This window comes from Bos indicus x Bos taurus, chromosome 22, assembly GCF_003369695.1.
Source record: "Bos indicus x Bos taurus breed Angus x Brahman F1 hybrid chromosome 22, Bos_hybrid_MaternalHap_v2.0, whole genome shotgun sequence".
Classification (NCBI taxonomy): Eukaryota; Metazoa; Chordata; class Mammalia; order Artiodactyla; family Bovidae; genus Bos; species Bos indicus x Bos taurus.
Genome location: NC_040097.1, coordinates 9,392,989 through 9,420,879, shown reverse-complemented (window position 1 = coordinate 9,420,879; position 27,891 = coordinate 9,392,989). Strand labels below are relative to the sequence as shown.

The 27,891-nt window shown below is 48.4% G+C and overlaps 1 protein-coding gene across 5 annotated transcripts; it reads left to right on the top strand.

Moving 5' to 3' along the window:
- Nucleotides 1-229: 229 nt before the first annotated feature.
- SHISA5 (shisa family member 5) lies at nucleotides 230-27,674 on the top strand. Of its 5 annotated transcripts, none has more exons than XM_027522373.1 (6): nucleotides 230-405; nucleotides 3,863-4,019; nucleotides 20,860-20,910; nucleotides 26,075-26,190; nucleotides 26,338-26,514; nucleotides 26,593-27,674. In XM_027522373.1, exons 1-6 carry the CDS (start codon nucleotides 336-338, stop codon nucleotides 26,670-26,672), a joined length of 651 nt encoding a protein of 216 aa, XP_027378174.1. In that variant the 5' UTR covers nucleotides 230-335; the 3' UTR covers nucleotides 26,673-27,674. The 5 variants fall into 5 exon arrangements, with proteins under 5 accessions (XP_027378174.1, XP_027378175.1, XP_027378176.1 ...); XM_027522375.1 differs by having other exon boundaries at nucleotides 298-405; nucleotides 26,002-26,190; XM_027522374.1 differs by lacking the exon at nucleotides 20,860-20,910 and having other exon boundaries at nucleotides 240-405.
- The last annotated feature ends 217 nt before the right edge of the window (nucleotides 27,675-27,891 follow it).

Sequence of the window (27,891 nt, the reverse complement as noted above, 5' to 3'; positions counted from 1 at the left end):
GTGTTAGGAAGCTGATCCCCGCGAAGACCCCTCTGCGGACCCGAGGGCGGGGGCCCGGGGTGGGGGCGCGCAAGGGCCAGAGTCGAAGGCAACTTGGGTGGTCGCCTGCGTCCGGGAGCCTGTCCCCAGAGGGGCCGACACCGGACGCGTCCCAGGCCCCGAGGCTGGGAGGCGCGTCCGCTTCCCCTCCTCCCGTCCCTCCTCTCGCCCCGGGCGGGGTTCCCGGAACGGCCGGGGCGGGGCGAGGAAGCCTGCGGCCGCGCGGGTCGCTGAGGTTTGCGGCCACACCGGGACCGTCTGCCGGTCCGTCCGTCCGTCCCCCTGCGCTCCCAGCCATGGCCGCGCCGGCCCCCGCGCCCCGCATCCTGGTGCTCTTGCTGTTGTTGCTCCCGGCGCCTGAGGGAGGTGAGTCTTGGCGGGTGCCGGGGAGTTCGTCCCGGGCAGGCAGGGGAGGCGGCCATGTCCGCGCCGTCCCTGGTTGCAAGCCCAAGCGGCGCCGTCCCCCCAGGGACCCCAACCGAGCCTCATAACCCCGAGGCAGTGTGCGGACCCCACGACTGGTCTGTCCTCCACCCCAGCCTCCCTCCCGTCTGCACTGACACTGCCCAGACCCCGGGCATCTGCCGTCATTGTTCTGCCCTGGCATGGTGGTGGTGGTTGGCGGGGAGGTCTGTCCTCTAGGGTCCCAAGGGCTTGCCCTCTCAGAGGCTGGGGTGGGATTTCCTGCCTGGCCTTAGCGAGGGGTGGTGGCTGCAGGGAGGCCTGGCCGCTGCAGGCCCCTTCCCTGGCCTCAGTTTATTGGCTGGGAGCCTCCACCTTCTGCCTCCATTGCTCTGGCCTTTCTGGAGACCACTCAGGCTGGTCCCCAAGGTTGGATGAGACACTTAACTGTTGTAGGTTGATTGTAGACTGATGAATCCCAGACGGTGGAGGCCCGGCTGGGGAACTTTTAAAGGTAGGGAAGTAGAAGAGTGCCCTCCCCCTGCCCCACCCATCTCCCTAGGACGCTGAAGATCCTTCTGGGGTGGGTGTTTTTCTCCAAGGGAAGGACTTTATTCCTGGGGACTGGGAGGAATCTGGAGGGCTTGGGGTGGGAAGTTCCAGTGAGGACTGGAGACTGGTTCAGAGTGTCTGGGGTTCAGAAGAACATTTGTGTCATGGACTTTTGGCTCAAACACTCAACCTGTTTGTGTCTTCAGGCCCAGCTTAGAAGCTTGGGCTGGGCTGTGGCTGGAAAGTCTGTAAAAGGAGGTAGGTCACCTGAGCTACCCAGTAGGATGGGCTGTGCTGGCCTTACCTTCGGCCAGGTGGACGGCTGGCTGGGTTGGCCCTGTTGGTGGGCCCACCCTCTGCCCTGCAGCTTTGCCCAGAGCACCACCTACCACCTAGTTGACCCTTCTCAAGGAGGTCAGTCAATGCCTCTGTCTTTGGATTTTGCTCCACCAGTGGCCCCAGGGTGCTTGATACTGTTGGGATGGAAAGATTTCCTCTTCTTGCCCTGTAAGGTTCTTTGGCTGGTTTACTAATTACATTGACGTGAGACAAATGAAGGCAATGGCACTCCACTCCAGTACTCTTGCCTGGAAAATCCCATGGATGGAGGAGCCTGGTGGGCTGCAGTCCATGGGGTCGCTAAGAGTCGGACACGACTGAGTGACTTCACTTTCACTTTTCACTTCAATGCATTGGAGAAGGAAATGGCAACCCATTCCAGTGTTCTTGCCTGGAGAATCCCAGGGACGGGGGAGCCTGGTGGGCTGCCATCTATGGGGTCGCACAGAGTCGGACACGACTGAAGCAACTTAGCAGCAGCCAGACAAATGAACAGGAGCAAAACAAAAGTTGAACAACATTCCAGGTATACCTCTGGAATGCATGAGCGATCCAAGGAAACTGAGTAACTTGGTCAAATGGTGGACTAGGTCTTCCGTGTAGCCTGCAATGCAGGAGACCCAGGTTCGATCCCTGGGTCGGAAAGATCCTCTGGAGAAGAGAATGGTAATCCACACCGTATTCTTGCCTGGAGAATCCAATGGACGGAGGAAGGAGCCTGGCGGGCTACAGTCCATGGGTTCACAAACAGTCGTACGTGACTGAGTGACTAACACTACCACTATACGTCCGGTTTGCATGGGAGACCCAAGGAAACAGTAACTTGTCTAAATGGTGGAAGCCCTCACCTTGAATGCTGTTTTGAACTAAAGGCGAAAGAGTCACAATATTGGGATTCACAAGGAAAAACCCAGTAAAGAAGGGGTAAAATTGTTACACAGATTGAAATCTGTGCCTGCAGCCTTGATAGGTTTCTAGAGATATGGTCCTTACCCTCTTCCTAGTATGGCAGTGAAGTTGTTTCTTAGGTTCTTTTGTGACCCCCACGAACTGTAGCCTGCCAGGTTCCTCTGTCCATGGGATTTCCCAGGCCAGAATACTGGAGTGGGTTGCCTTTCCCTTCTCCAGGGGATCTTCCCTGCAATTGCAGGTGGATTCTTTACCACTGAGCCACAAATGAAGATTTCCTTTATACTTGCAAATATCTATTGCAAAAGGGTAACTCCTACTCAGTTTTCAGAGCTTCTCCTTTGTTTGCAATTGCTTAAAAATAAACTGCTGAAAATCATCCTTAGCCCAAAGAGGAATGTTTGGGAGTGACAAATATACTGACCAGGCTGGGTCTCCAGACGCTACCTGCTGCCCTGGGGGTGAGGTCAGACAGGGTTCTTAGAGTCCCAGTGCTGTGCCAGGACTTTCTACCTCAGGGTTTATCGTCAGGACCATCCCCAGTCTACCATAGTTGTCTGGGCCTTGCTGGACTGGGTGTTCCATTTAGGGTCTGTCAGGGTGGCATCCAGGACTGTTCTCTCCTGCTGGTGGACACCAGGTCTGTGCTGATGTAGCCCAAGGATGCTGGGAACATTTGGCTGTGGCAGCTTCCTGGAAGTCAGCAAACTGTGGTCTATTTCCACACCTGTCAGCCAGGTGTACTTAAATCCCAGATCTGGCTAAGAGCCGTGTGATGGTTCTGAGGCTCCACATGGTGCCTGGCTACTGAGGGCACGGACATTTCCTAGCCGCCTGCTGCAGGCCCAGCAAGAGTGCTGGGACACGACCTGGACACTTTGGTGGGAGTGACTGTGGCCGATGGTGAACTGGTCAGGAGACAGCCTGCTGTAAGGCTATGGTCTATGAGGGCTGGCCCTTGGAGTCGGAGTGTCCAGCCGGGGCCAAGGCTGCCATGGCTGAGTAGTGGGGACAGAACCTGAGGATTAAGAACAGCTCAGTCCACTCTGTGCTTCCAGTGCAGGGGGCGTGGGTTTGAACCCTGGTCGAGGAAGTAAGATCTCACATGCCATGTGGCATGGCCAAAAAGAAGAAGAAAAAAAGAACGTGTAGTCCCCAGCTACAGGGGGGACTGCTTTGTGGGGGTGTGACTGCTGGACTTGGGTGGCTCCCATAGAAGGGGGCCTAGAGGAAGACCTCAATGGGTGGTAAGTTGATTTGAAGGTGGAGCATGGGGTGACCTTCAAGGTCCTTTGTAGTCTGGATGCTGCTTTGTGGAGCCTGGGCTTGATCCCCTGGCTTGAGGCTGAGGAGTGGCCAAGTCGGACCCACATGTAGAAAGTTCACCATCCCATCTGGAGGGCAAATGGACTGATGGGAGAGGGAGGGGGCCAGGTGGGTGCCTCTGCTGTGGCCCACGGGAGAGGGCGAGGCTGGTTGGGGCAGTGGCCAGAGGATGCTGCGGAGATGGCCCGGCTGGCTCAGGCCTACTGGCCTTGCTGGGGAAGGGGCGGTGTGGGCTGGGACAGGGCTGAAGGCTGGCCCCGTGGCCGTGGGTGAAGAGTATTTTTATGTGTTCCAGCCCAGAGTGAGCTGTGTATGATTTCTCACGGGCGCAAGGTCGACCCTTGGGTCTGTCCTGATTTCTGCTGCGGCAACTGTAACGACCAGTACTGTTGCTCGGATGTGCTGAAGCAGGTTATGTGGATTGAGGAAGATTGCCATGCTCCGGAGGCCAGGTGAGTGCACCTGAGGTCATGAGGTGGGCGGCCTGAGCCTGTCCATCCAGCCTGTCAGTCCTCTCGAGCTGATGGTGGAGCACTCGCTGGACTCCCCCGGACCTTCTGTTCCCGTGAGCCCTTGCGCCTCTCCCCCAGCCTCGAGTGCTGAGCAGGTTTCTCAGGGGTTGGTGGCCCCAGCCAGCCCTGTGGCTTACCCCTGGTGTGTACCAGCATGTCCTCAGGGTGGTCCCCTTGGCGCGAGTGTATCCCGCAGTGTTTGCATGCACCTGGTGGGGGTTGTGTGTGATTTGTGCAGGTCTGTGTGTATCCCACTGTGGGCCATACCTATGTTTTCTTGCCATGGCCCATGGATTTACATTGCATCTGAGGTTTGAATGTTTTGTAGGCAGGAACCAAGGGGCTCCCATGTGTGTCTTCCTTTGCCATTCTGTGTTTCTTGTGTTTGGCCCCAGAGAGTTGAGGTGGTCACACGCCTCAGCTCATGGCAAGTGATCATCGTTGGTTTGGGCAAGTCCAAACCCCCACCATCTTACACATCTTATTTTAATCGTCCATGACCATTGCCTTCCCTTCGTTCCATAGGCAACCACTCAGTCTGTTGTGTTCTTTGATTTCTGTGTGTTGCAAAGTTTATAGTCTGTGGGCAATATGAACCCCCTTACTTTTTATTCTAAATTTTTATTTATTTATTTTTGGCTGTGCTGGGTTTTCATTGCAGTGCACAGGCCTTTTTTTTAGCTGTCCCATGGACAGAGGAGCCTGGTAGGCTGCAGTCCATGGGGTCACTAGGAGTCGGACACGACTAAGCGACTTCCCTTTCACTTTTCACTTTCATGCATTGGAGAGGGAAATGGCAACCCACTCCAGTGTTCTTGCCTGGAGAATCCCGGGGACTGGGGAGCCTGGTGGGCTGTCTCTGGGGTCGCACAGAGTCGGACACGACTGAAGCGACTTAGCAGCAGCAGCAGCAGCAGTGGGGGCTAATCTCTAGTTGCAGTGTGAGGGCTTCCCAGTCTGGTGGCTTCTCTTGTTGCAGAGCATGGGCTCTAGGGCATGGCGGCTTCAGTAGTTGGGATTCCTGGGCTCTAGAGCCAAGACCCAATAGTTGTGGTCCACGGGCTTAGCTGCTCTGAGGGATGGGGGATCTTCCCAGACCAGGGATTGAACCTGTGTCCCCTGCATTGCCAGGTGAATTCTTATCCACTGCACCACCAGGGAAGAGGACTGCAAAATCTATTCTGATAGCTTTAAAAAACAGGAAGATTTATTCCATTAAAGTTTAAGGTAATTATTGGATTTCTGGGATTGTATTCAATATTTGCTGTCTTATTTTGTTCTTTATATTTGTCTCCTCTGTTCTAAATTTCTTTCTTTCTCACTTACTGTATTGCCTTTTTTTTTTTAATTCCATTTTTTCTTCTATTGTTTACTTCTTTTTCAATTTGTATGCTTTCATTGTTTTTTTCTTGCCTTATCACACTGGTCAGAATCTCCAGTACAATGATGAAAAAAGTGAGAACAACAAAAAAAAGTAATGAGAGACATCCTTGTCTTGTTCTCCATTTCAGGGAGAAAGCATTCACTATTAGGTACATTAGCTGTGGCTTTCCATGCTACTGCTAAGTCGCTTCAGTCATGTCCAACTCTGCGACCCCATAGACCGCAGCCCATCAGGCTCCCCCGTCCCTGGGATTCTCCAGGCAAGAACACTGGAGTGGGTTGCCATTTCCTTCTCCAATGCATGCAAGTGAAAAGTGAAAGTGAAGTCACTCAGTCGTGTCCGACTCCTAGTGACCCCATGGACTGCAGCCTACCAGGCTCCTCCGTCCATGGGATTTTCCAGGCAAGAGTACTGGAGTGGGGTACCATTGCCTTCTCCGTGGCTTTCCATACCTGCCCTTTATCAGGTGGAGGAAGTTCCTTTCTGTTCCTAGTTTCCTTGGACTTTTAATCATGAAGTAAGTTTGCATTTAGTTAAGTATTTTCTTGCATCTTTAGAGATAATTAGATGATTTTTCTATTTTTATTCTGTTAATATGGTAAATTACATTCATCTCATTCTTAAGAAATATTTTCTCTGAGCTGGATTTAAGTTGATGGTTATTTTCTCTGGCTTCCTTTATCTCTGTAGAGATACCAGTTCAATAGTCAGTTGTCCAGCATTTAAAAAAACTCTTTTTTCTTCCCCTTTGACAGATTTGTAAGATTATTTTTTTTCTTGACTTTGGTATTCTTCAGTTACACCATGATATATTGAAGTACAGATTTATTTTTATAAGATTTTTTTTTATGTTGACCATTTTTAAAAAATCTTTATTGAATTTGTTACAATATTATTGCTTTTATTTTATGCTTTGGTTTTTTGTGAGATCTTGCCTTCCCAACCAGGGATCTAACCTGCTCCCTCTGCATTGGAAGGCGAAGTCTTAACCACTGGACTGCTAGAGAAGTCCCTAGATTTCTTTTTATTTATGCTAATGTGGATTTGGTGAGCTTCTTAAATCTGTGGTTTAGTGTCTTTCATTAGTTCTAGAAAATTCTCTGCTACTCTTCAATATTAGCCTTCCTTCTCCTTTCCTTCTGGAACTCATTTAGACATGCTGCATCTTCTGCTCCAGTGTCCACATTTCCTAGTCTGTCTCTTCCATATTTTTGTCTCTGTTGCATTCCAGATTATGTCTTCTAACCTTTTAGTTAATTTAATTCTTCATATATGTTTAATCTACTATTAAACTCATTCCTTGAGGTTGTTTTTTATTCTGTTGTAACATAAAATTCACATGCAGAAAAGTGCATTAAAATAAATGTACAGCTCAGTGATTTATCATAAAGCAAATATCTGCATAACCACTATTCAGGTCAAGACAGCAGCCGTCCCCTTGAGCTCACTGTCAATCACTGTCTCTCATCCCTCTAAGATAGTGTTGATTCTGTTATATAGCCTTGCTTTTGTTTAGAGTTATAATACCCAAACATGCATCTCTAAGTTCTACAGCTTAGTTTTTTTTTTATGTTTATTTTTATTTTATTTGTCTGCATCAGGTCTTGGTTGGCTGGGTCTTAGTTGTACCACGAGGGATCTTTTTATGCGGCATGCAAACTCTTAGTTGTGGCATGTGGGATCTGGTTGCCTGAGCAGGGATCAAACCCAGGCTTCCTGCGTTAGGACCGTGGAGTCTTAGCTACTGGACCACCAGGGAAGTCCATGCTATGCTATGCTAAGTCACTTCAGTCGTGTCCGACTCTGTCCGACCCCATAGACGGCAGCCCACTGGGCTCCCCCGTCCCTGGGATTCTCCAGGCAAGAACACTGGAGTGGGTTGCCATTTCCTTCTCCAATGCATGAAAGTGAAAAGTGAAAGTGAAGTTGCTCAGTCGTGTCCGACTCTTAGCGACCCCATGGATTGCAGCCTAACAGGCTCTTCCGTCCATGGGATTTTCCAAGCAAGAGTACTGGAGTGGGGTGCCATTGCCTTCTCCAGAAGTCCCTATAGTAGAATTTTTATTGGGGTTGGAGGCAGTATATATCATACATTCATAAAAGTACACAAATATGAAGCATACAGCTCGGTGAATTATTGAAATTTAAACACATTCAACTCCACAAAACCACCACCTGTCTGGGGCAAGAATTAACACATCATGGAATCTTGGAAACCCCCTCGGGTTACTTCCCAATCAGTATGGCCTCTGTTATCCCCAAGCGTAACATTTAACTGCTCTGTTACTCAACACACACAGACATACATGTGACATCATACCTCTATTTCTTATCTGGTTTCTTTCACCATGTAAGTTTCATCCATACTGTGTTGTTTGTTCCTTTCCATTGGTGTATGTTAGGTTTTTAGACCACAGTTGATTCATTGTAATGTTGGTGGATATCTGGATTGTTTCCTTTTTTGGGAGGGGTATTGCAAATAATGCAGCTCTGAGCATCTTTGTACATATCTTTTGGTGCACATATTATGCATTTCTGTTACTTTTAAAATGATTTTTATTTATTCATTTATTTTTTTGGCTGTGCTGGGTCTTCCTTGCTGTGTGGACTTCTCTAGTTGCAGTGGCGAGTGGGGGCTATTCTCCAGTTGTAGCGTGAGGGCTTCTCATGGTGGTGGCTTCTCACTGCAGAGCACAGGCTCTAGGTGTGTGGGCTGCAGCAATTGCTGCACATGGGCTTCGTAATTGTGGCTCCTGGGCTCTAGAGCACGGCCTGAGTAGTTGGGGCACACCAGCTTAGTTGCTCCTTGGCATGTGGGATCTTCCTAGACCAGGGATCAAACCTGTGTCTGCTTCGGTTTGGCAGGTAAATTCTTTGCCACTGAGCCACCACAGAAGCCCCTGTATGCTTTAAGTATGCATAGTAGTAGTTGTATAAGTCAGTAGAGATCGTTTCATTTGTTAATATGTTATTGACTAGAGATGTATCAGTACGTTTTTAGAAAATGATACAATCACTATGTGAAGTTGTTGGAGCTTAAAATTGACCAAGGGTTTATTATGTGACTTAGGACTGTTGTTACCATTCACATTTTGCTTTGTTTTTGTTCCAGCCTGTGTATATTATAAACACAAAGTTATTACTGTGAAATTTCCAAAACTGACACATCACGAAATTTTCAGTGAAGAAGAATTTTTCGGTGAATTTTTTAAAGATACTTTCTCTGATTGTCCAAGCAACATTTATACTATAGTGTCTCAGAAAATGATAGTTCTCTCACTCTACAATGACAGGTTTGCTACAGATTGAGTATCCACATGTGTAGATGTCTCTAGGCTCTCTGTTACATTATGTTGACTATCCTTGGGCTAAAGCAGACTTATAATTACTGTGTCTTTATATTATACTTTGATATTCTTCAATATTAGTTATTTTTAGTCTTTTGTATTTCCATATAAATTTTAGAATCAGCTTCTCAAGAAAACCAGCTTAGATTGCATTGATTTATACTGTTTTTGTAGAATTGACTTTTTACTTGAGTTTTCCAGTCCATCAGCATAGCATATCTGTCCATGTATGTAGGTTTTCTTTCATTTATTCATTTTTTATTTTCCTGTTTGGCAGCTCAGTGTGGCTTGTGGAATCATAGTTTCCAACCAGGGATTGAACCCAAGTCCTTGGCAGTGAAAGCATGGAGTCCTAACCGCTGGGAGTTCCTGGTTTCTGCTGTTTTGATAGTGATGCTAAGAACCTTCTTTTATAAATCTCTGGTGCCTTTTAGAAGGAATATCTTTCTTGTGGGAAAATATCTAGGAGTGGAAATCCTGAGGCACTGGGGGCATGTGTCCAATTTTGACAGAAACATCCAGCACTTGTTACCATTTACACTCCCACCAGCCAGATGAGAGCGTCAGATTTGCCCCACACCCTCTCCAAACTTGGTATTGTAAATGTTTCTTTAAAAATTGAGGTATAAGTACATAAATGCTTCATTTGAATCAAGTTTTAATAAATGTATACTTCTCATATTTAACACTTTAGTTAAGATACTGTTTAGTTGCCAAGTCATGTCTGTCTCTTTGCAACCCCACGGACAGTAGCCCGTCAGTCCTCTGTCCGTGGGATTCTCCAGGCAAGAATACTGGAATAGGTTTCCATTTCCTTCTCCGGGAGATCTTTCCAACCCAGGGATCGAAACTGCGTCTCCTGAGTTGGCAGGCGGATTCTTTACCACTGAGCCACCGGGGCACCAGGCAATAAGATACAGATTATTGCTGATTCCTAGAAAGGTTCAATTTCTGTAGTTTTGGTGGCTGGGTAGTAATATCTCATTGTGTTGTTTTCTTTTAAGATTTTGGTTTTTTGGAACTTCCCTGGTGGTCCAGTGGTTAAGAATCCGCCTTCCAATACAGGGGTTGCGGCCTTGATCCCTGCTTGGGGAACTAAGATCCCCCACGTTGCGGGGTGACTAAGCCTGTGTGCTACAACCAGGACCTCACGTGGCCATATAAATGAAAACTTTTTTGGAGAAGGAAATGGCAGCCCACTCCAGTGTTCTTGCCTAGAGAATCCCATGGACAGAGGAGCCTGATGAGCTACAGTCCACCGGGTCACAAAGAGTCGGACATGACTTAGCAACTAAACAACTCAGACTCTTCAGGTAATTTCATTGTTAGTAACCCAATATGAGAATGTTTTCTATATTACTCATTTTTTGTTGTTGTTCCAGTTGAGACAGAATCTCATCAAATCCCAACATCTCTCCTCGGGAGAGAATGTCATAGGCCAAGGGCGTGGGTAGGGCTTGAGGAGAGAGCAGTTATAAACACAGATCTCTCTGTGTTCATTCTTGTGTTGAAGTTAAGAGGCAAGATGACTGGCAGTGGGATTCCTTCTCAGGATCACGTCTGCTGCCACATTAGTTAATACGAGAGCACTTTAATCTGAAGGATGATACTGTAACTTGATTGAACTAATTCACTTTTAATTATCGATAGCTGTTTTATTTAATACCCTCCTTCATACTGGGGACCACTGTAAACCTCTCAGACGACTTGTATTTTTGTAGCGCTACGAGATTTATTTACATCCCTATAAAGAGAACTGGATGTTTGCTTGAACTCTGGAGGTATACGTGTATATATTTGATATGCAATGTTTTGTACTTGATGTCAGTGTACTTGGACTGTGTACCCCCGTGTACTGGGTGGCAGGGGTGCTGAGTGGTTTCTCCCGAGAAGAACTCACGTGGAGACCCGAGTTCTTCCCGAAAGCTTTTCGTTGTGGGAGATCTGCTGCTAGGACCTCGGGGATGGGTCCCGGTCTGTGTTTAAGAGAGCGAATTCCTCTGCTCTGAGATGCCACTCGAGAACTCTGGAGAATGAAGGACAATCAACTTCAAGAGTGCCTGGTTTCTACCAGCTGCTGGAACAGAATTCCATGGGTAGCATTCCTGCGCCTCTCAAGGATGCCGGTTAACACCTGTCCTTGAGGACTCTACTGTGAGGGAGAGCTCAGTTGGGAAAGCTGGAGTCAGCGCTGGGCTGTTCACAGGGGCAGGTGGACTGGAGGGCTGGAGTTCCTGCAGCCGGTATGGGTCTCAGGGCTTACACCCAGCTGTGTGCACCAGCAGAGTCTGGTTTAGCCTCTGGCTGCTGAGAATGCACACTGAACTGATGGGTCCTTGGAGGAGGCTATGCCCTGCAGAAGCAGGAGCAGCTCTTTTCTTGGCCCTGCCTGGCTGCCCACCCCCCACCCCCAGAAGACCAGTCAGTACTTCAGGGAAGCATCCAGTGAAATACCAAACAGCTTGTGATGAACTTCCACTGGAGGTCAGCATCTGGGAAAAAAAAGTCAATCCTTTGCCCAGTTGTTTTATATCATCTCTGTTGTTGGGCTTTGACAGATGTCCTGCCCACCCCTTTTATTTCCTGTGGGTCAGCCTCCCCAGGTAGCGGGATGGAAGAGCAAGAAAGTCTGCCCTTCGCCACACGAACAGCCATTGACCCAGAGTGGAGGGTGTGTGGGCAGTGACTGGCACACGTGTGTGGTTTCCAGCTCAGCTGACAGTGGGGGCTCAGAAGGGCACGGAGTGGGGAGGGTCCACAACTCTTAGCCACCTGCCAGACTGAAGGCCAGAGGCAACTTGTAAAATTAGGCGTGATCTTCACTCCTCATGCCCTTTCTCTTTTAGACCCATTCACTGGTGAATGGTCCCTCAAGGCTGAAGGATCTGTTGCCGTTGGGGGGAGGGCAGAGAGCTTACCCTCTAATTTCTACACCAATCTCAACCCTGTGGTTTTCTCAGTATCTATTGTGTCAGCTACTGACGTGACCTCTTCCTCCCTCTGATTGAAAGCTCACCCAGCATTTCTGGATTGTAGAATTCTTATCTCCTGCCTTGTTATTTTGGGAATTTTTAATTTCTTTGCTTTTGTTTTTGAGAAGTAACCTAAAAACTTCCTACAACACTAAATAAAATGGTACTGGTACTACCTTTCAAAAAAAAAAAAAAAAGAAAACTTTTTAAAAAGATTTCAGTCTTTTGAAATTTATTGAGACTCATTTTATGGCTTAGAATATCCTGTACCTTGGTGAGTGTTTCAGATATATTCTGCAGTTGTTACTGCTACTGCTAAGTCACTTCAGTCATGTCCGACTCTGTGCGACCCCATAGACGGCAGCCCACCAGGCTCCCCCGTCCCTGGGATTCTCCAGGCAAGAACACTGGAGTGGGTTGCCATTTCCTTCTCCAATGCATGCAAGTGAAAAGTGAAAGTGAAGTTGCTTAGTCGTGTCCGACTCTTAGCGATCCCATGGACTGCAGCCTACCAGGCTCCTCCATCCATAGGATTTTCCAGGCAAGAGTACTGGAGTAGGGTGCCATTGCCTTCTCCCTGCAGTTGTTAAGTGTACTCTTTATAAGTGTCAGTTAGGTCAAGTTGTTGATAATAGTGTTTAGATCTTTTTTATCCTTATTGGGTTTTGTTATTCTTGTGTTGTTGATTACCAAGAGATTATAGATATGTTTATTCTTTTAGTTCTATCAGTATTCGCTTCATGAGGTCTAATACTTTGTTATTAGGTGCATACGTATCTAGGATTGTTTCTACTTTCTGATGAATTGCTCATTTTATTATGTCTGATACTCCCTTTATCTCTTGTAATACTATAAACCCCAAAGACAGTATTTTATTCCCTTTCTTTCTTTTTAAAATTTATTTAGATTATAGTTGATTTACAATGTTGTGTTAGTTGCAGATATTCAGCAAAGTGATTCAGTTATACATATCCATATGTACCTTCTTTTCCAGATTGTTTACCCATATGGGGTATTACAGAATATTGAGTAGAGTTGCGTGTGCTGAACAGTAGGTCCTTGTTGGTTATCTATTTGATATGTAGTAATGTGTATATGTTCATTTCAAGCTCCCGATTTGTTCTTCCCACCCTGATTTCCCCTTTGGTAACCATAAGTTTGTTTTTGAAATCTGCGAGTCTGTTTTGTATATAAGTTGGTTCAGGTTGTTGCCATGTCTTGATATTATAAATAGTCCTGCAGTGAGCATTGGGGTCCATGTATTTTTTCGAATTATGGTTTCTTCCAGATATATACCCAGGAGTGGGATTGCTGGATCTTAGAGTAGTTCTGTTTTTATTTTTTTAAGGAACCTCCATACTGTTCTCCATAGTGATTGTCCCAATTTACATTCCCGTCAACAGTGTAGGAGGGTTCCCTTTTCGCCATACCCTCTCCAACATTTATTGTTGGTAGACTGTTTTTTTGGCCATGAGGCGTGTGAGATCTTACTTTCCTGACCAGATTGAACCTGTGCCCCTGCAGTGGAAGTGCAGAGCCCTCACCCTTAGACCGTCAAGAAAGTCCCCCCCATTATTAATTCCCATGTTGTTTTTGGCCGTACTACGCGGCACGTGGAACTTCCCTACCCAGGGACAGAACGCGTGCCCTCTCCCGTGGAAGCCTGCACTCAACTCCTGGAACACCAGGAAGTTGCTAGACCTTTCAATGATGCCCATTCTGACTGGTGTGAGGCGAGACTTTGTAGTTTTGATTTGCATTTCCCGATGATGTTGAACATCTTTTCATGTGCTTTTTGGCTATCTGTATGTCTTCTTTAGAGAAATGTAGAATTTTTTTCATGGTTATCTAAAAAAATTTTATACAATTTTTAAAGGTTACTTTCCATTATAGTTATTACAAAATATTGGCTATATTCCCCATGTTGTACAATACAACCTTGAGCCTATCTTACATCCAATAGTTTGTACTCCCACACTGCCACCCCTGTGGTGCCCCTCTCCCATCTCCCCACTGGTAACTACTACTTTGTTCTTTGTATATGTGAGTCTGCTTCTCTTGTGCTGTATTCTCTGCTGCTGCTGCTGCTAAGTTGCTTCAGTCATATCCGACTCTGTGCGACCCCATAGACGGCAGCCTACTAGGCTCCTCTGTCCCTGGGATTCTGCAGGCAAGAATACTGGAGTGGGTTGCCAGTTACTAGCTGTATTCACTAGTTTGTCGTATTTTTAGATTCCGCATATAAGTGATATCCTACAGTATTGACTTTCTTTGACTTATCTCACTTAGCATAATGCTGTCAAGTCCATCCATGGTACTGTAAATGGCAAAATTGCATTCTTTTATGGCTGAATAGTATTCCATTGTGTACATGTATGTGTGCACACACACATGTATGCACATACCACATCTTCATCCATTCATCTGTGGATGGACACTGGTTGCTTCTGTACCTTAGCAATTGTAAATAATGCTGCTGTGAACATTGGGGTGCATGCATCTTTTTATTTTATTTTAATTTTTTTTTGCATGCATCTTTTTAAATTAGTGGTTTTTTTTCTGATGTATACCAAGGAGTGAAACTGCTGGGTCATATGTTAGTTCTCTTTTCAGGGTTTTTGTTCTTTTGTTTTGACTATGCCGAGTAGCATGCAAGATCTTAGTTCCCCAACTGGGGGTCGAAGCCCAGCCCTTGGCAGTTAGAGCCCAGAGTCGTAGCCTCTAGACTGCCAGGGAATTCCCTATTTTTAATTTTGTGAGAAACCTCCATACTGTTTACCACAGTGGCTACACCCATTCCCAGCAATAGGGCCAAAGAGTTCCCTTTTCTCCGTATCCTTGCCAACGTTTTTTATTTGTGTTCTTTTGATGATAGCTGTCTGGATTGGTGTGAGGCGATATGTCATTGTGGTTTTGATTTGCATTTCCCAAAGACAGTATTTTAGTTGTCTTTTTTGCCTTTATCAGTATATTTATTTTCTCTTCCTTCGTGTTTAAGTTTCATCTGAGACCTGTTCCTTCTACCTTTCATACAGGTAGACTGGTGTCAAATTTTCTTGGCTTTTGTTTGTTTGAAAATGTCTTTGTTTTACATTCCTTCTTAAAGGATTTTTTCCTGGTATGGATTAATAGGTTGGAAGGTATAAAGTTTCAGCAAAGTTCAGCATCTTGAAGCTTTCATTCCATTGTCTTCTAACGTCTGTTGTTTCTGTTGAGAAATCAGATGATGGTTTTATTATTGCTCCTTTGCCAGTAGCATGTCTTTTCTCTAATTTTCAAGTTTTTTCTCTTCATGTTTGGTTTTTACGTTTTACTGTAATGTACCTAGGTGTGTTTTTCTTTGAATTTTTGCTGCTTGGGGCTTAAGATATTTCTGAAATCTGGCTTGGTTTTTTTGTTTGTTTCCTGCCAGTTTTGGAAATTTTGCAGCCATTATTTTTTTTGTTTGTTTTATCATTTTTGCTAGGAAAAAAATAATTTTAATAGCATGCCTTTTTTTAAAGATTGCTTTTACTCCATTCTCACATTTCTTCCTCTGGGACTTTAATTACACACATGTAAGACCTTTTCTTTGAGAGTCCCTTGGACTGCAAGGAGATCCAACCAGTCCATCCTAAAGGCGATCAGCCCTGGGTGTTCTTTGGAAGGAATGATGCTGAAGCTGAAACTCCAGTACTTTGGCCACCTCATGCGAAGAGTTGACTCATTGGAAAAGACTCTGATGCTGGGAGGGACTGGGGGCAAGAGGAGAAGGGGACGACAGAGGATGAGGTGGCTGGATGGCATCACTGACTCGATGGACGTGAGTCTCAGTGAACTCCCGGAGTCGGTGATGGACAGGGAGGCCTGGTGTGCTGCGTGCGATTCAGGGGGTTGCAAAGAGTCGGACACGACTGAGCGACTGAACTGAACTGAACTGAAGACCTTTTCTACAGCTGTTTTCCATATTTCACCTACTGTCTTCTGTATGTACATTTACCATCCTTTTGTGTCTCTAGGCTTTAGTGTGTATATATTTGTTTGGGTTTGTCTTCTAGTTGATTGATTATATTGATTATATTATATGTCTAATAACTTACTGATTTTTGCATGATTTTTTAGTTCTAGAATTTTTATTTGTTTCATTTTTGTTTGCCATTCTCCTAAACTGCTGCATCTTTTTTCCTTTGATCTCCTTGAACACAGGTCAGAGTCTGAGAACGGCAGTGTGTGGACACCTGTGGATATTTCTACTGGCGGTCGTTTCCGTTGTTTCTTGTTGTCTAATGTTCTCGTGTTCCTGGAAATCATCAGTTGTGTGCCAGACATTGTATTTGCAGAATGAATTATAGCCATTTGGAGCTCAGGACTTCCTCCAGGAAGGACTGATAACTGCTTTTGCCAGGGACACGAGCACTCTAAGGTCATCTTGGCCTGATTGCAGAGACTGAGGCGAGTAGAAGCTGAGCTCCTTGCTGAGTTTCTCCTTGCTGTTCAGGACTTCGGTGGTTAAGGATCTTCCTGCCACTGATTCATGTCAATATATGGCAAAAACCACCACAATATTATAAAGTGATTAGCCTCCAATTAAACAAACTGAAAAAAAAAAAACAAAAGAAAGGCAGAATAGAATGAGTAAACATGTGAAACTTTCGGCTAGATACAGAATTTATATGGAACAGAGAAAAGTCTTGATTTATTATCTAAAATATAAAATTATCTTAAAGGCATTTAAAATAAAATTTGAATTAATAATTAAACGAATTTAAACTGTAAGTAGGCTAGACCTCAATAAAATAGTTTTGTTTTAAAAACAAAAAAGAAAAAGGAGAATCTACCTGCCCCTGCAGGAGATGAGAGTGCAATCCCAGGAAGATCCCCAAGAGTAGGAAATGGCAACCCGCACTAGTCTTCTTGCCTAGAGTATTGCCCTTCTGAAATAGGCTGGTGCCCCTAGGAGAAAGGAGGCTTTAAATGCCAGGCCCACCTCCATGGAAGTTTCTTCCCACTCCGCCCCTGCCCGCCTTATCTCAGCTTGGTGTGCTTTACTCTGTTATTGCTGGCCAAAGCCTGCACACTGATTTTTTTGAAAATATTTTTTCCTTTGCTTTACTTGTCCTTCAAATTGAGGATATAGTTATGCCTAATTCTCTTGAATTTTTCTGTTTGTTTCTCAAATTTTTTTTTTTTGAGAATTTTCAAATACATACAAAAGCAAAGAGATTAATAACCCCATATACCCATTGCTTGCCCCCCTGGTTAGCAATACTCTGCTGCTAATGTTCCACCTACCTTCCACTACTTTTGTTTCCTGGGTCTTTTAAAATCAATCCCAGACATGAAAATGTCTCCTTAAATGTTAGTTTTTTTATCAGTACAAGTGAGTCCTTTATTATGATTATTTTTTAAATAATTATTTATTTGGGTTTAGTTCCATCATGCATGATCTTTTGTCGGGTGTGTGGGCTCTGTAGTTGCCGTGTGTACTCAGGCTTAGTTGCTCACCACGGCATATGGGATCCTAGTTCCCCGCCCAGGATCAAACCCATGTCCTGTGCATTGCCAGGCAGATTCTTAACCACTGGACCACCAGGGAAGTCCCAAGTGAGTCCTTTAAAAAGAAATATGGTCGTATATCTGGAATACACTTGGCACAATTACCACAGTTTATTTAATAGCTTTTAATACTAGTCTTCAGTTGCTTTCACTTGTTTCCCAAATGATTTTTTTGCAGGTGGTTTGTTCAGTTCAAAGTTACTATTATTTTTTTGGGGGGTGGGATGCTGCGTTACACAGCTTGCAGGATCTTAGTTCCTCTACGAAGGATTGAACCTTGGGTCACAGCAGTGGAAATGCCAGGTCCTAGCCACTGGACCGCCAGGGAACTTCCAGTTACTACGTTTTTTAAAAGCTCTGTGGTACTTATAGCTATTTCAGTTCAGTTCAGTCGCTCAGTCGTGTCCAACTCTTTGCAACACCATGAATCGCAGCACGCCAGGCCTCCCTGTCCAACACCAACTCCCGGAGTTCACTCAGACTCACATCCATCGAGTCAGTGATGCCATCCAGCCATCTCATCCTCTGTCGTCCACTTCTCCTCCTGCCCTCAATCCCTCCCAGCATCAGAGTCTTTTCCAATGAGTCAACTCTTCGCATGAGGTGGCCAAAGTACTGGAGTTTCAGCTTTAGCATCATTCCTTCCAAAGAAATCCCAGGGCTGATCTCCTTCAGAATGGACTGGTTGGATCTCCTTGCAGTCCAAGGGACTCTCAAGAGTCTTCTCCAACACCACAGTTCAAAAGCATCAATTCTTCGACAGCTTTCTTCACAGTCCAACTCACATCCATACATGACCACAGGAAAAACCATAGCCTTCACTAGACGGACCTTAGTTGGCAAAGTAATGTCTCTGCTTTTGAATATGCTCTCTAGGTTGGTCATAACTTTCATTCCAAGGAGTAAGCATCTTTTAATTTCATGGCTGTAGTCACCATCTGCAGTGATTTTGGAGCCCCAAAAAATAAAGTCTGACACTATTTCCACTGTTTCCCCATCTACTTCCCATGAAGCGATGGGACCAGATGCCATGATCTTCGTTTTCTGAATGTTGAGCTTTAAGCCAACTTTTTCACTCTCCACTTTCACTTTCTTCAAGAGGCGTTTTAGTTCCTCTTCACTTTCTGCCATAAGGGTGGTGTCATCTGCATATCTGAGGTTATTGATATTTCTCCCAGCAATCTTGATTCCAGCTTGTGTTTGTTCCAGCCCAGCGTTTCTCTTGATGTACTCTGCATATAAGTTAAATAAGCAGGGTGACAATATACAGCCTTGACGTACTCCTTTTCCTATTTGGAACCAGTCTGTTGTTCCATGTCCTGTTCTAGCTGTTGCTTCCTGACCTGCATACAAATTTCTCAAGAGGCAGGTCAGGTGGTCTGGTATTCCCATCTCTTGAAGAATTTTCCACAGTCTATTGTGATCCACACAGTCAAAGGCTTTGGCACAGTCAATAAAGCAGAAATAGATGTTTTTCTGGAACTCTCTTGCTTTTTCCATGATCCAGCGGATGTTGGCAATTTGGTCTCTGGTTCCTCTGCCTTTTCTAAAACCAGCTTGAACATCAGGAAGTTCACGGTTCATGTATTGCTGAAGCCTGGCTTGGAGAATTTTGAGCATTACTTTACTAGCGTGTGAGATGAGTGCAATTGTGTGGTAGTTTGAGCATTCTTTGGCATTGCCTTTCTTTGGGATTGGAATGAAAACTGACCTTTTCCAGTCCTGTGGCCACTGCTGAGTTTTCCAAATTTGCTGGCATATTGAGTGCAGCACTTTCGCAGCATCATCTTTCAGGATTTGAAATAGCTCAACTGGAATTCCATCACCTCCACTAGCTTTGTTCATAGTGATGCTTTCTAAGGCCCACTTGACTTCACATTCCAGGATGTCTGGCTCTAGGTCAGTGATCACACCATCGTGATTATCTGGGTCGTGAAGATCTTTTTTGTACAGTTCTTCTGTGTATTCTTGCCATCTCTTCTTAATATCTTCTGCTTCTGTTAGGTCCATACCATTTCTGTCCTTTATCGAGCCCATCTTTGCATGAAATGTTCCTTGGTATCTCTAATTTTCTTGAAGAGATCTCTAGTCTTTCCCATTCTGTTGTTTTCCTCTATTTCTTTGCATTGATCACTGAGGAAGCCTTTCTTATCTCTTCTTGCTATTCTTTGGAACTCTGCATTCAGATGCTTATATCTTTCCTTTTCTCCTTTCCTGTTCACTTCTTTTCTTTTCACAGCTACTTGTAAGGCCTCCCCAGACAGCCATTTTGCTTTTTTGCATTTCTTTTCCATGGGGATGGTCTTGATCCCCGTTTCCTGTACAATGTCACGAACCTCATTCCATAGTTCATCAGGCACTCTATCTATCAGATCTAGGCCCTTAAATCTATTTCTCACTTCCACTGTATAATCATAAGGGATTTGATTTAGGTCATACCTGAATGGTCTAGTGGTTTTCCCTACTTTCTTCCATTTAAGTCTGAATTTGGTAATAAGGAGTTCATGGTCTGAGCCACAGTCAGCTCCTGGTCTTGTTTTTGTTGACTGTATAGAGCTTCTTCATCTTACCTCTTTTCATTCTGTATTTTTGTCTTCTTGCATCTTTTCTCCTTTTCTTCATTAGTCTGGCCAGAGGTCCACCAGCTTTGGTTCTGTTCATCTTCTCTGTTATTTTCTGTGGCTACTATTCTCTTTGACTTTTGCACTTATCTTTATTAATTCCTTCCTTATTTTGGGAGTCTGTTCTATTACGTTTTTCCTGTCGTCTTTGGCTTCCTACCATATCACTATCGAAGCTCTACATTTCCTTCTAAGAATTCTTTAGCTGTGTTTCACCCGTTTTGACCAGTGGTGTTTTTATTTTCATTTGGTTTTACAGATTTCTCAATATCCTCTCTGATTTCTTATTTAAGCTACAGCTCTTCTGTTGTAATATGTTGGTTTCTCAAGGTATGACAGTTTTTGTTTTTAGCATTTTGTTTTTAACTTTATGACGTGGGTCTTTTGTTACTGATTTATAAGTTCATTCCATTGTAGTTGGAGAAGATAATTTGTACGATAGCTACCTTTTCAGATCTTGAGGCTGGTTTTGTGGCCTCATATGTGTTAGTGTTTAGTTACTCAGTCGTGTCTGACTCTTTGCGACCCCATGGACTGTAGCCCACCAGGCTCCTCTGTCCATGGGGGTTCTCCAGGCAAGAATACTGGAGTGGGTTGCCATTTCCTTCTCCAGGGGATATTCCTGACCCAGGGATTGAATCCAGGTCTCCTGGATTGCAGGGTGGATTCTTTACTGTCTGAGCCGCCTGGGTGGTCTCTCCTAGAGAATGTCCCTTGTGTGCTTTAGAAGGATGTGTGGCTTTGTAGCCTGAAACCCTGGTATGTGTGATATCTGGCCTCTGGGGGCCACCAGGGCCCCACCTTTCTGGCCCATTGTGGGGTTGGCTTTCGTGCATGTTCTGTGTGTGTGCTAAGGTCGTGTTTGTTACTGGTGTGCTGGGTGGGGTGCAGGTGGTTAATTGTGAGATTTCCTGTTTGCAGTATCCTCACTGACGACTTCGACTCCGGCTTCGACAGTGACCCCGTGGCCAGGTACGTAACCTGCAGTTTCGGTACATCTTCCTGGCAGAGGTGATGGGGGGCTCAAGAGGGCTGCGGGGACTGGGGTGGCACAGAGTCCTTGGGGTATGGCCCCGGAGAAGCTGTCGCCATGTCTGAGCTCCAGGAGCTTTGATTCTTGTGTTGGGAAGTCGTCTTCATCATTGTGCTGGGGATTGGGGTGACTGGTTGACAGCTGAAACGCTGAGGGTGGAGGTTCACATTGACCTTGGTGACGGTGTGGGCTGTAGGTGTAAGTGATGGGAAGGGGGTGACCGTGATGGGGGCGATAGTGGCAAAAGGTGATAGTGATCAGGTGGTGGCAGCAGGGAAGAGGTGTTGGCTACAAGGCTGAGTGGGTGGTGATGGCACAGTGGTGGTGGGATAGAGTGGTGATGAATGATGGTGGCTGTGTGCTACTGGGGCAGGCGTGCGTGTTGATGGTGGAGAGGTTGATGGTAATGGGCACTGTGGTGGCGTGTAGTGGGGCGACAGGCAGATGTATGATAGTAGGTCGTGATGTGGCGATGGGGGACAGTGGCAGGGAGGTGTTGGCGTAATGGTGGCTGTGGTGGTGGTGAGGGGGCAGTGGTGGTGCTGGGGGCATAGTGATGGCAGGTACGGGTGTGGTAAAGGTGCTACGATAGCGGATAGTGCACCATGTCATATCACGGTCTGACATCCAGCCAGTGTGGGCCTCTTCCTGGGGGGGCACCAGGGAGGGGTCGGGGCAGCGTCTGAATGGCGTTTCCGATGAAGACCACCACTTCCTGGAGGACGATAGGAACGGGTGGGGCGGGCGTGGCGGGCCATGTGGGAGGCAGCCATGGTTTCCTGGTCTGGCCAGAGGGAGGCTGCCTGCTAGCCGGGAGCGGCTGGGGGAGGGGCCGGGGTGGCGTGCCCTGCCCTCCACCCTGCTCGGGGATCCAGGACAGAGAACGAATGGGGTTCGCATGAAGGGCTTGGGTTTGGGTGGGATGGAGTGTGTTGAGGATCGGTGACATTTGAAGAATGGCTGTAGGAGGTGCTGAGAGAGAGGGTTCAGAGAAGGGCAGGAAAGAGTAAGATGGCCTGGTTGGTGAATGAGCACTGGGTACTTTGTGAGAAACGTGGATTCCACATCGCAGAACAAGGTCCCCAGGGAGCAGAGGAGATGTGGGTTCCTGGGGGCAGCTCGGGGGCACCCTCCCTGCCCTCCTTGAGGTCCCCTGACCCCTGAGCTTTCTTGGTTCCCCATCACGGTCCTTTTGGGTCCTGATGTCATTGTCCCTTCCCAGCTCCTTTCACTCACAGGATCATCCAGCAGGAATGGCGTGTTTTGAAGCACCCGAGCGGTGGAAACTCTGGCTGAGGGCCCCAGGCTGGTCACTGCTGACCCTCTGTGCCATCTTTGCCGTGACAATACACCAGGAAGGCAGGGAGGTCTGGTAGCTGAGGAATGGGCATGGCCAGCCTGTGTTAGTTCTTGGCCCTCACAGCACCCTTCCCGCAGTTCTTGTACCCACTGGGTCACGGCCATGTGCTGCCTGGCCAGTGTGGTGGTGGGAATGCTGGTTTCCAGCTCCAGAGACAGCCCTTTCACTTCTGGGACAATGGGGGTCTTTGGCCTCCTAGGGACCGTCCCGTTCAGCCCTGCTGCAAGCTCCTTGCCTGGGCTCTTCCTCCCCTGCCCTTCTGTCCCTTCCTTCCTAGGCCAACTCTCACCTTCTGAACTTGACCTCTGGGGGGTAGCCTCAGGCTTCGGAGGTGTGATTCTGTTCATATGGTGGCTTTGTTGGGGCCACGGATCCCTGCCCCACCCTGCAGTCACCCCTCATATATTGCTGTTCCTCAGGGCATCAGGCCTTGCTGTCCTACTCGATGCTGCCCACGGGATCCCTGAGTGACTTGATTCACTTGTCAGGTACTTCCTGAGCACCCACTGTCTCGGCCAGGAATTGGAGACACAGTAATGATCCAGGGCTGGTTGCAGTCTGTGCCTCCGTGAATCCATAGGCTGGAGGCAAGATGCACGGTAATCCAGTGCTCACACAATCCAAAGGAGTGTGTGTTGATAAACTGAAGTAGACAGGCAGTTGATTCTGTAAGAGCGTTTATCAAGGAGTCTGACCTTTTCTGCATGGTCAGGGGCGGTGTCCTAGAGGCAGTGATGTTTTGATCTGAGATGTGAAAAGTGACCAAGAATGAATTGTATAGGAATGGGAAGAGCCAACGGGGTGGTTTTGTAGGAAGAACTGCCTGTATGAAGGCCCTGAGGGAAGACGGAGCACACAGTGCTTCCAGAAGCTAACAGGAGGACTTTCCGGCGGCCTAGTGGTGAAGACTGTGCGTCCACTGCAGGGGGCATAGGTTCAGTCCCTGTCGGGAAACTAAGATCCCACATGCTACATGGCACAGCCGGAAAAAAAAGCTGAAAGGAGGGTGATGTGGCTGGATCATACAGGAGGGAGGGTGGGAGTCCCCCCAGCCACACAGGGAGTTTTATTTTATTTAGACTTTTTAAAAAAGATTAATTTTATTTATTTATTTTTGGCTGTGCCTGGTCTTCGCTGATGCTCGGGCTACTCTCTAGTTGCGGGACGTGGGGTTCTCACTGCAGTGACTTCTCCTGTGGTGGAGCACGGGCTTTGGGGCGAAGGGGCTTCAGTAGTGGCTCCCGGGCTCTAGAGCACAGGCTCAGAAGTTGTGGTGCACGGGCTTAGTTGCTCCATGGCATGTGGGATCTTCCTAGATCAGGGATCCAACCTGTGTCTCCTGCATCAGCAGGCAGATTCTTTACCACCGAGCCACCAGGAAAGCCCTTTATTTAGACTTTTAATTAGAGATTGACATGTGCTTTGTTGTGTTACTCTCTGATGAGACAAATGCTAGATTTTTTCCCCTCTCTTATCACACTATTAGTTGTTATTTTAGTCACTCAGTTGTGTCTGACTCTTTGTGACCCTGTGGACTGTAGCCCACCAGGCTGTTCTGTCCATGGGATTCTCCAGGCAAGAATACTGGAGTGGGTTGCCATACCCTCCTCCAGGGGATCTTCCTGACCCAGGGATCGAACCCGGGTCTCCTGCATTGCAGGCAGATTTTTTACCATCTGATTCACCAGGGAAGTCCAGAGAAAGAGAGAAGTACAGATACACACACGTTACACAGAGTTTACAAAGAAATTATAAAGCAAATTCCTGCATGATCCCAGGAGCCATACTAGTCTCTTGAGCAGGAGCGACAAGATCAGACGTGACAGGCTGGCCAAGGGGACTTGGGTAGGTAGGTTCAGATTTGAGACCTCCAGCATGCACTGGTGGGAGAAGAGGAGCTGAGGGGAGTAGCCAGCAGGCTCTGGATCTGCTGGTGGGCTCAGATGGCTGAAGGTACCCACTGAGTGGACGGCTGGAACGGGGCTGGTGGGCTGAGCCAGGCAGAGCAGGAGTGTGGTTGGGGACCCCATGGACAATGGGGTGGGGAGGCAACTCCGGGAGCTCTTCCCTCCCCCATCCTGGCACCAGTTGGGAGTACAGCTGGGGCATCCACCGCACTGTGTCTTTAAGAGGCTCTGTCCTTCCAGCTTCTGACGTCAGGGCTAGGGAGGGCCCAGGAGATTCGCTTTACTTTTCCTGGAAGGGGAGGAGATTGAAACTGAGTGGCCTCGGGATGGAATGGGGAAGCCCCCGGGGTGCAGGAGGCCCCTGAGTGAAGGCAGAGACTAACATGGGGTGAGCTTCTGTGCCAGTGCTGTGTCAGAGAGAGAGACAAAAGAGAGGAAGAGAGTGGGAGAGAGAGATTAGAGATTGGTGGTGGCGGCCCTGCAATCATGTGTCATTCATCGTGCTCCTGCGTGTGTGTGTGTGTGTGTGTGTGTGTGCGTGTGCGCGCGCGTGTGTATGTGTGTGTGTGTGTGTGTGCCTGTGCGCGCACAGGCGGCACCTCCTGACTCCCACTGTTCCTGTCTTGGGGCCTTGGTCTGGGCCGCACAGTGGCCAGTGGCTCCTGTTTTATGAATGCGATTGGGTATTTTGAGTCTGGGGCGGGAGGGTCTGTCCTTAGTCCATCCCAAAGCTGTGATGTCAGCTGGCCTATGAGATGGAAGACCCTCCACCCAGGGTGGGGAAGTGGGGTGGGGGGTGGGGACCTTCCCCTCGACCTTCCCCCAGGCCTCAGGGGCAGGGGAGCCTATAGCTCACAGCTCACCAAGCCCCTTCCATGCTTTAATGGAACAGCTGGTTGGTGCAGTTCCCTTTTACTGGAAGGAATACTGCTTGGCCTCTGGGAACAGGGGAGGACAGCAGGGGGCTGCGGCTGCCCTTGAGAGTCGGCTTTGGTGGACTTCCCGCCCAGGGCCAGTCTTCTCAGGTGGCAGACTCTCCACTCAGGCCTGGGCCTTGCTGGGGGTTAAGCCCAAGTGGGCAGGGAGGCCTCCTCTCGCTTGGCTCTTGGTTGACCCCCCTGCCTGCCCCTCGGGTTGGAGTGAGGGTGTGTGACACCTGGCATGGTGCTTGGCACGCCGCAGGCTCACCGTCACCCCGGGGGCCTGCAGCCGTACCACTCCCCGCCGTCCTGGCCACACTGGCCTCTCCCCACTCCTGGAAACTTCTCCCTGTGATTCATTACCTGTGCTTCCTGAGTCATTTTCCCTTCAACCCTTGCCTCCTCTAATGGTCTGTGAGCGCCCAGAGGCCATGAGTTGGTCTGTCGCGCCCACGTCTGAGTTTTGGATTCAAGCCACCCAAGGCCTGGCTGGTGGTGGATACGGGGTGTGCATGTGCTGCTGGCTCGTTGGAGGTGGACAAGATGTGTGTATGGGGGAAGACACCTGAAGAGCTGTCTCCCAAGCTCCTGAGGGGCATCCCGGGGGCAGCCAAGGTCAACCCCATATACTTGAGGGTGAAACAGGTTCAAGCTCCACGCCCCAGAAGTGGCTTTATCTGTGTTGCCCAGTCTCCTCCAGCTAGAGAGGTGCCGTCTGGGAGTGGGTGTGGTGTGGACTGCTGGTCCTGGGTGGGGGCGAGAAGCCCTGGATCTTGACTGGCTTTATTTAGGTTCTTTTCTTTTGGCCGTGCACGGCATGTGGGATCTTCGTTCCCTGACTAGGGATCGAACCCATGCTGCCAGCAGTGGGAGTGTGGAGTCTCGGCCACTGGAGCGCTGACTGGCTTTCTGTCAGGTTCGGCACAGTGATCGCCATCGGGGTGACCCTCTTTGTGATCGCTGTGGTCACCGTCATTGTCTGCTGCACCTGCTCCTGCTGCTGTTTGTACAAGATGTGCCGGCGCCCGCAACGTGAGCATCTCCCCTCTGCCCCACGGTGACCCCTTGGGGACAGGTGTAGACCCCGGGTGGTGGCAGTGGGTTTATCGGGGCCCTGACTGGCCTGAGCTGGAGGGAGGGTGGCCAGCTCGGCGGTCCTGACTGGGGCTCTCTTTGCAGCGGTTGTGACCACCACCATGGCCACCACGGTGACCCACACCCCTTACTTGCAACCGCCCAGCTACCCTGGACCAACGTACCAGGGCTACCACTCCGTGGTCCCCCAGCCGGGGATGCCAACAGCACCCTACCCGACCCAGCCCACGGGCCCCCCTGCCTACCATGAGACGATGGCTGGTGAGTATGCCTGCCGACTCCGCCATGCGTGACCCCCTGCAGCCGTGGCCCCAGCTAATTGGTGTCCTCTGTTTCCAGGAGGTGCAGCCCTGCCCTACCCTGCCAGCCAGCCTCCTTATAATCCGGCCTACATGGAGCCCCCGAAGGCAGTCCCCTGAGCACGCCCTGGCATCTCTGGCTACTAGCTGATCTGTCCTGCGTGTGTGAATGGGTGTGCGGGTGTGGGCCTCTCTCCCCGGGCGTGGTGTGTGTGTGTCCCGTTTGTACATGAGGCTTCTGGTGATGGCGACGAGGGGTGTGGGAAGCAGTCCATGTCAGAGTTGCCGGGACCATGTTGTGTTCCCCTCCTCACTTGAGATTATGCTTCCTGGAACCCCAAAGAACGGTTCTTTTCCAGCCACCCCAGGGAGACCTGGGGCTGGAGCAGGGGTGCTTGTCATACTAGGACAGCACAGCTTTTGTGTGGGCAGGATGCACTGTCTTCCGGTTTCTGTGGCATGCCTAGCCATGGCATGAGGCCAGGGCTTGTCCCCAGCTTTGTCTCTGAAGCACCAGACCCACGGTGCGGGCGAGTGGGTGGCCTCCTGAGTATCTGAACGCCTCAGGTGGAGCCCCAGCCTCCCTGGACCCTTCTTGCACCCTTCCTGGGACCACCTGGAGGCCCACACTTACCCACGGTTCTGGTTGCCCCGGTTGGCCCTGGCCCCTTTCACAGGTGGACAGGGCAGCCTCTGACCACTTGTCCACTCAGGTGTCCTCCCTGCAGTGTTTTAATTTTACTGTTAGCTTAATATTTTACCTGTTTTCTGTTCCAAAATGTGTGTAATGGTTGCTGTGAGGCTGAAACCGTTGGGTCCTAGAGGGAGACTTCCCCAGAGAGGAGAGGGACTCTGAGTCCCTGCTTCCCCATCACCAGCCTCACAGGCCACCCGGCTGCTGGACCCCAGGCCTAGGTGTGTCCTGGCAGCAGGGACACCTGGGCCAAGGTGTCGTCTGGACCAAAGGTGGAGGGGACCCTGAGGGGGCTTCCTGTGACCTAGACACATACCTCGATGTTCCCCACCCCTCTGTCCGTGTCTTACTGTCGTAGGTCAGGACCTCATAATGTGTTTGGAGTCTCGGGTCTGCACCCTTGTTTGTAATAAATGCAGATGTTTCGAGCTGTTGCCTCCTTTCATTGTAGCCCTGGCTGCTGGGATTGGGGGTGAGGCTACTATCACTTCCATCCAGTATTGGAAGTTCACGGTCTCCTACTTCTCTTAAACTCAGAAGTCTGACCCCGTCCAGGTAGGGAGAGTGCTGGACAAAGACTCGTTTTCTGTGCCCCTGGCCCCAGGTCTGTGAGCGTGGGCAGGAGGCTGTAAGGCCACCACGGAG

What these genes read in the sequence shown, in the direction of transcription:
- SHISA5 (XM_027522373.1), top strand. Translation starts at nt 336, where the DNA reads ATGGCCGCGCCGGCCCCCGCGCCCCGCATCCTGGTGCTCTTGCTGTTG. An exon ending in TGCCATGCTCCGGAGGCCAG is followed by an intron (nt 4,020 to 20,859) that starts GTGAGTGCACCT and finishes TCCTGTTTGCAG; the next exon opens with TATCCTCACTGACGACTTCG. An exon ending in GATGTGCCGGCGCCCGCAAC is followed by an intron (nt 26,191 to 26,337) that starts GTGAGCATCTCC and finishes CTCTCTTTGCAG; the next exon opens with CGGTTGTGACCACCACCATG.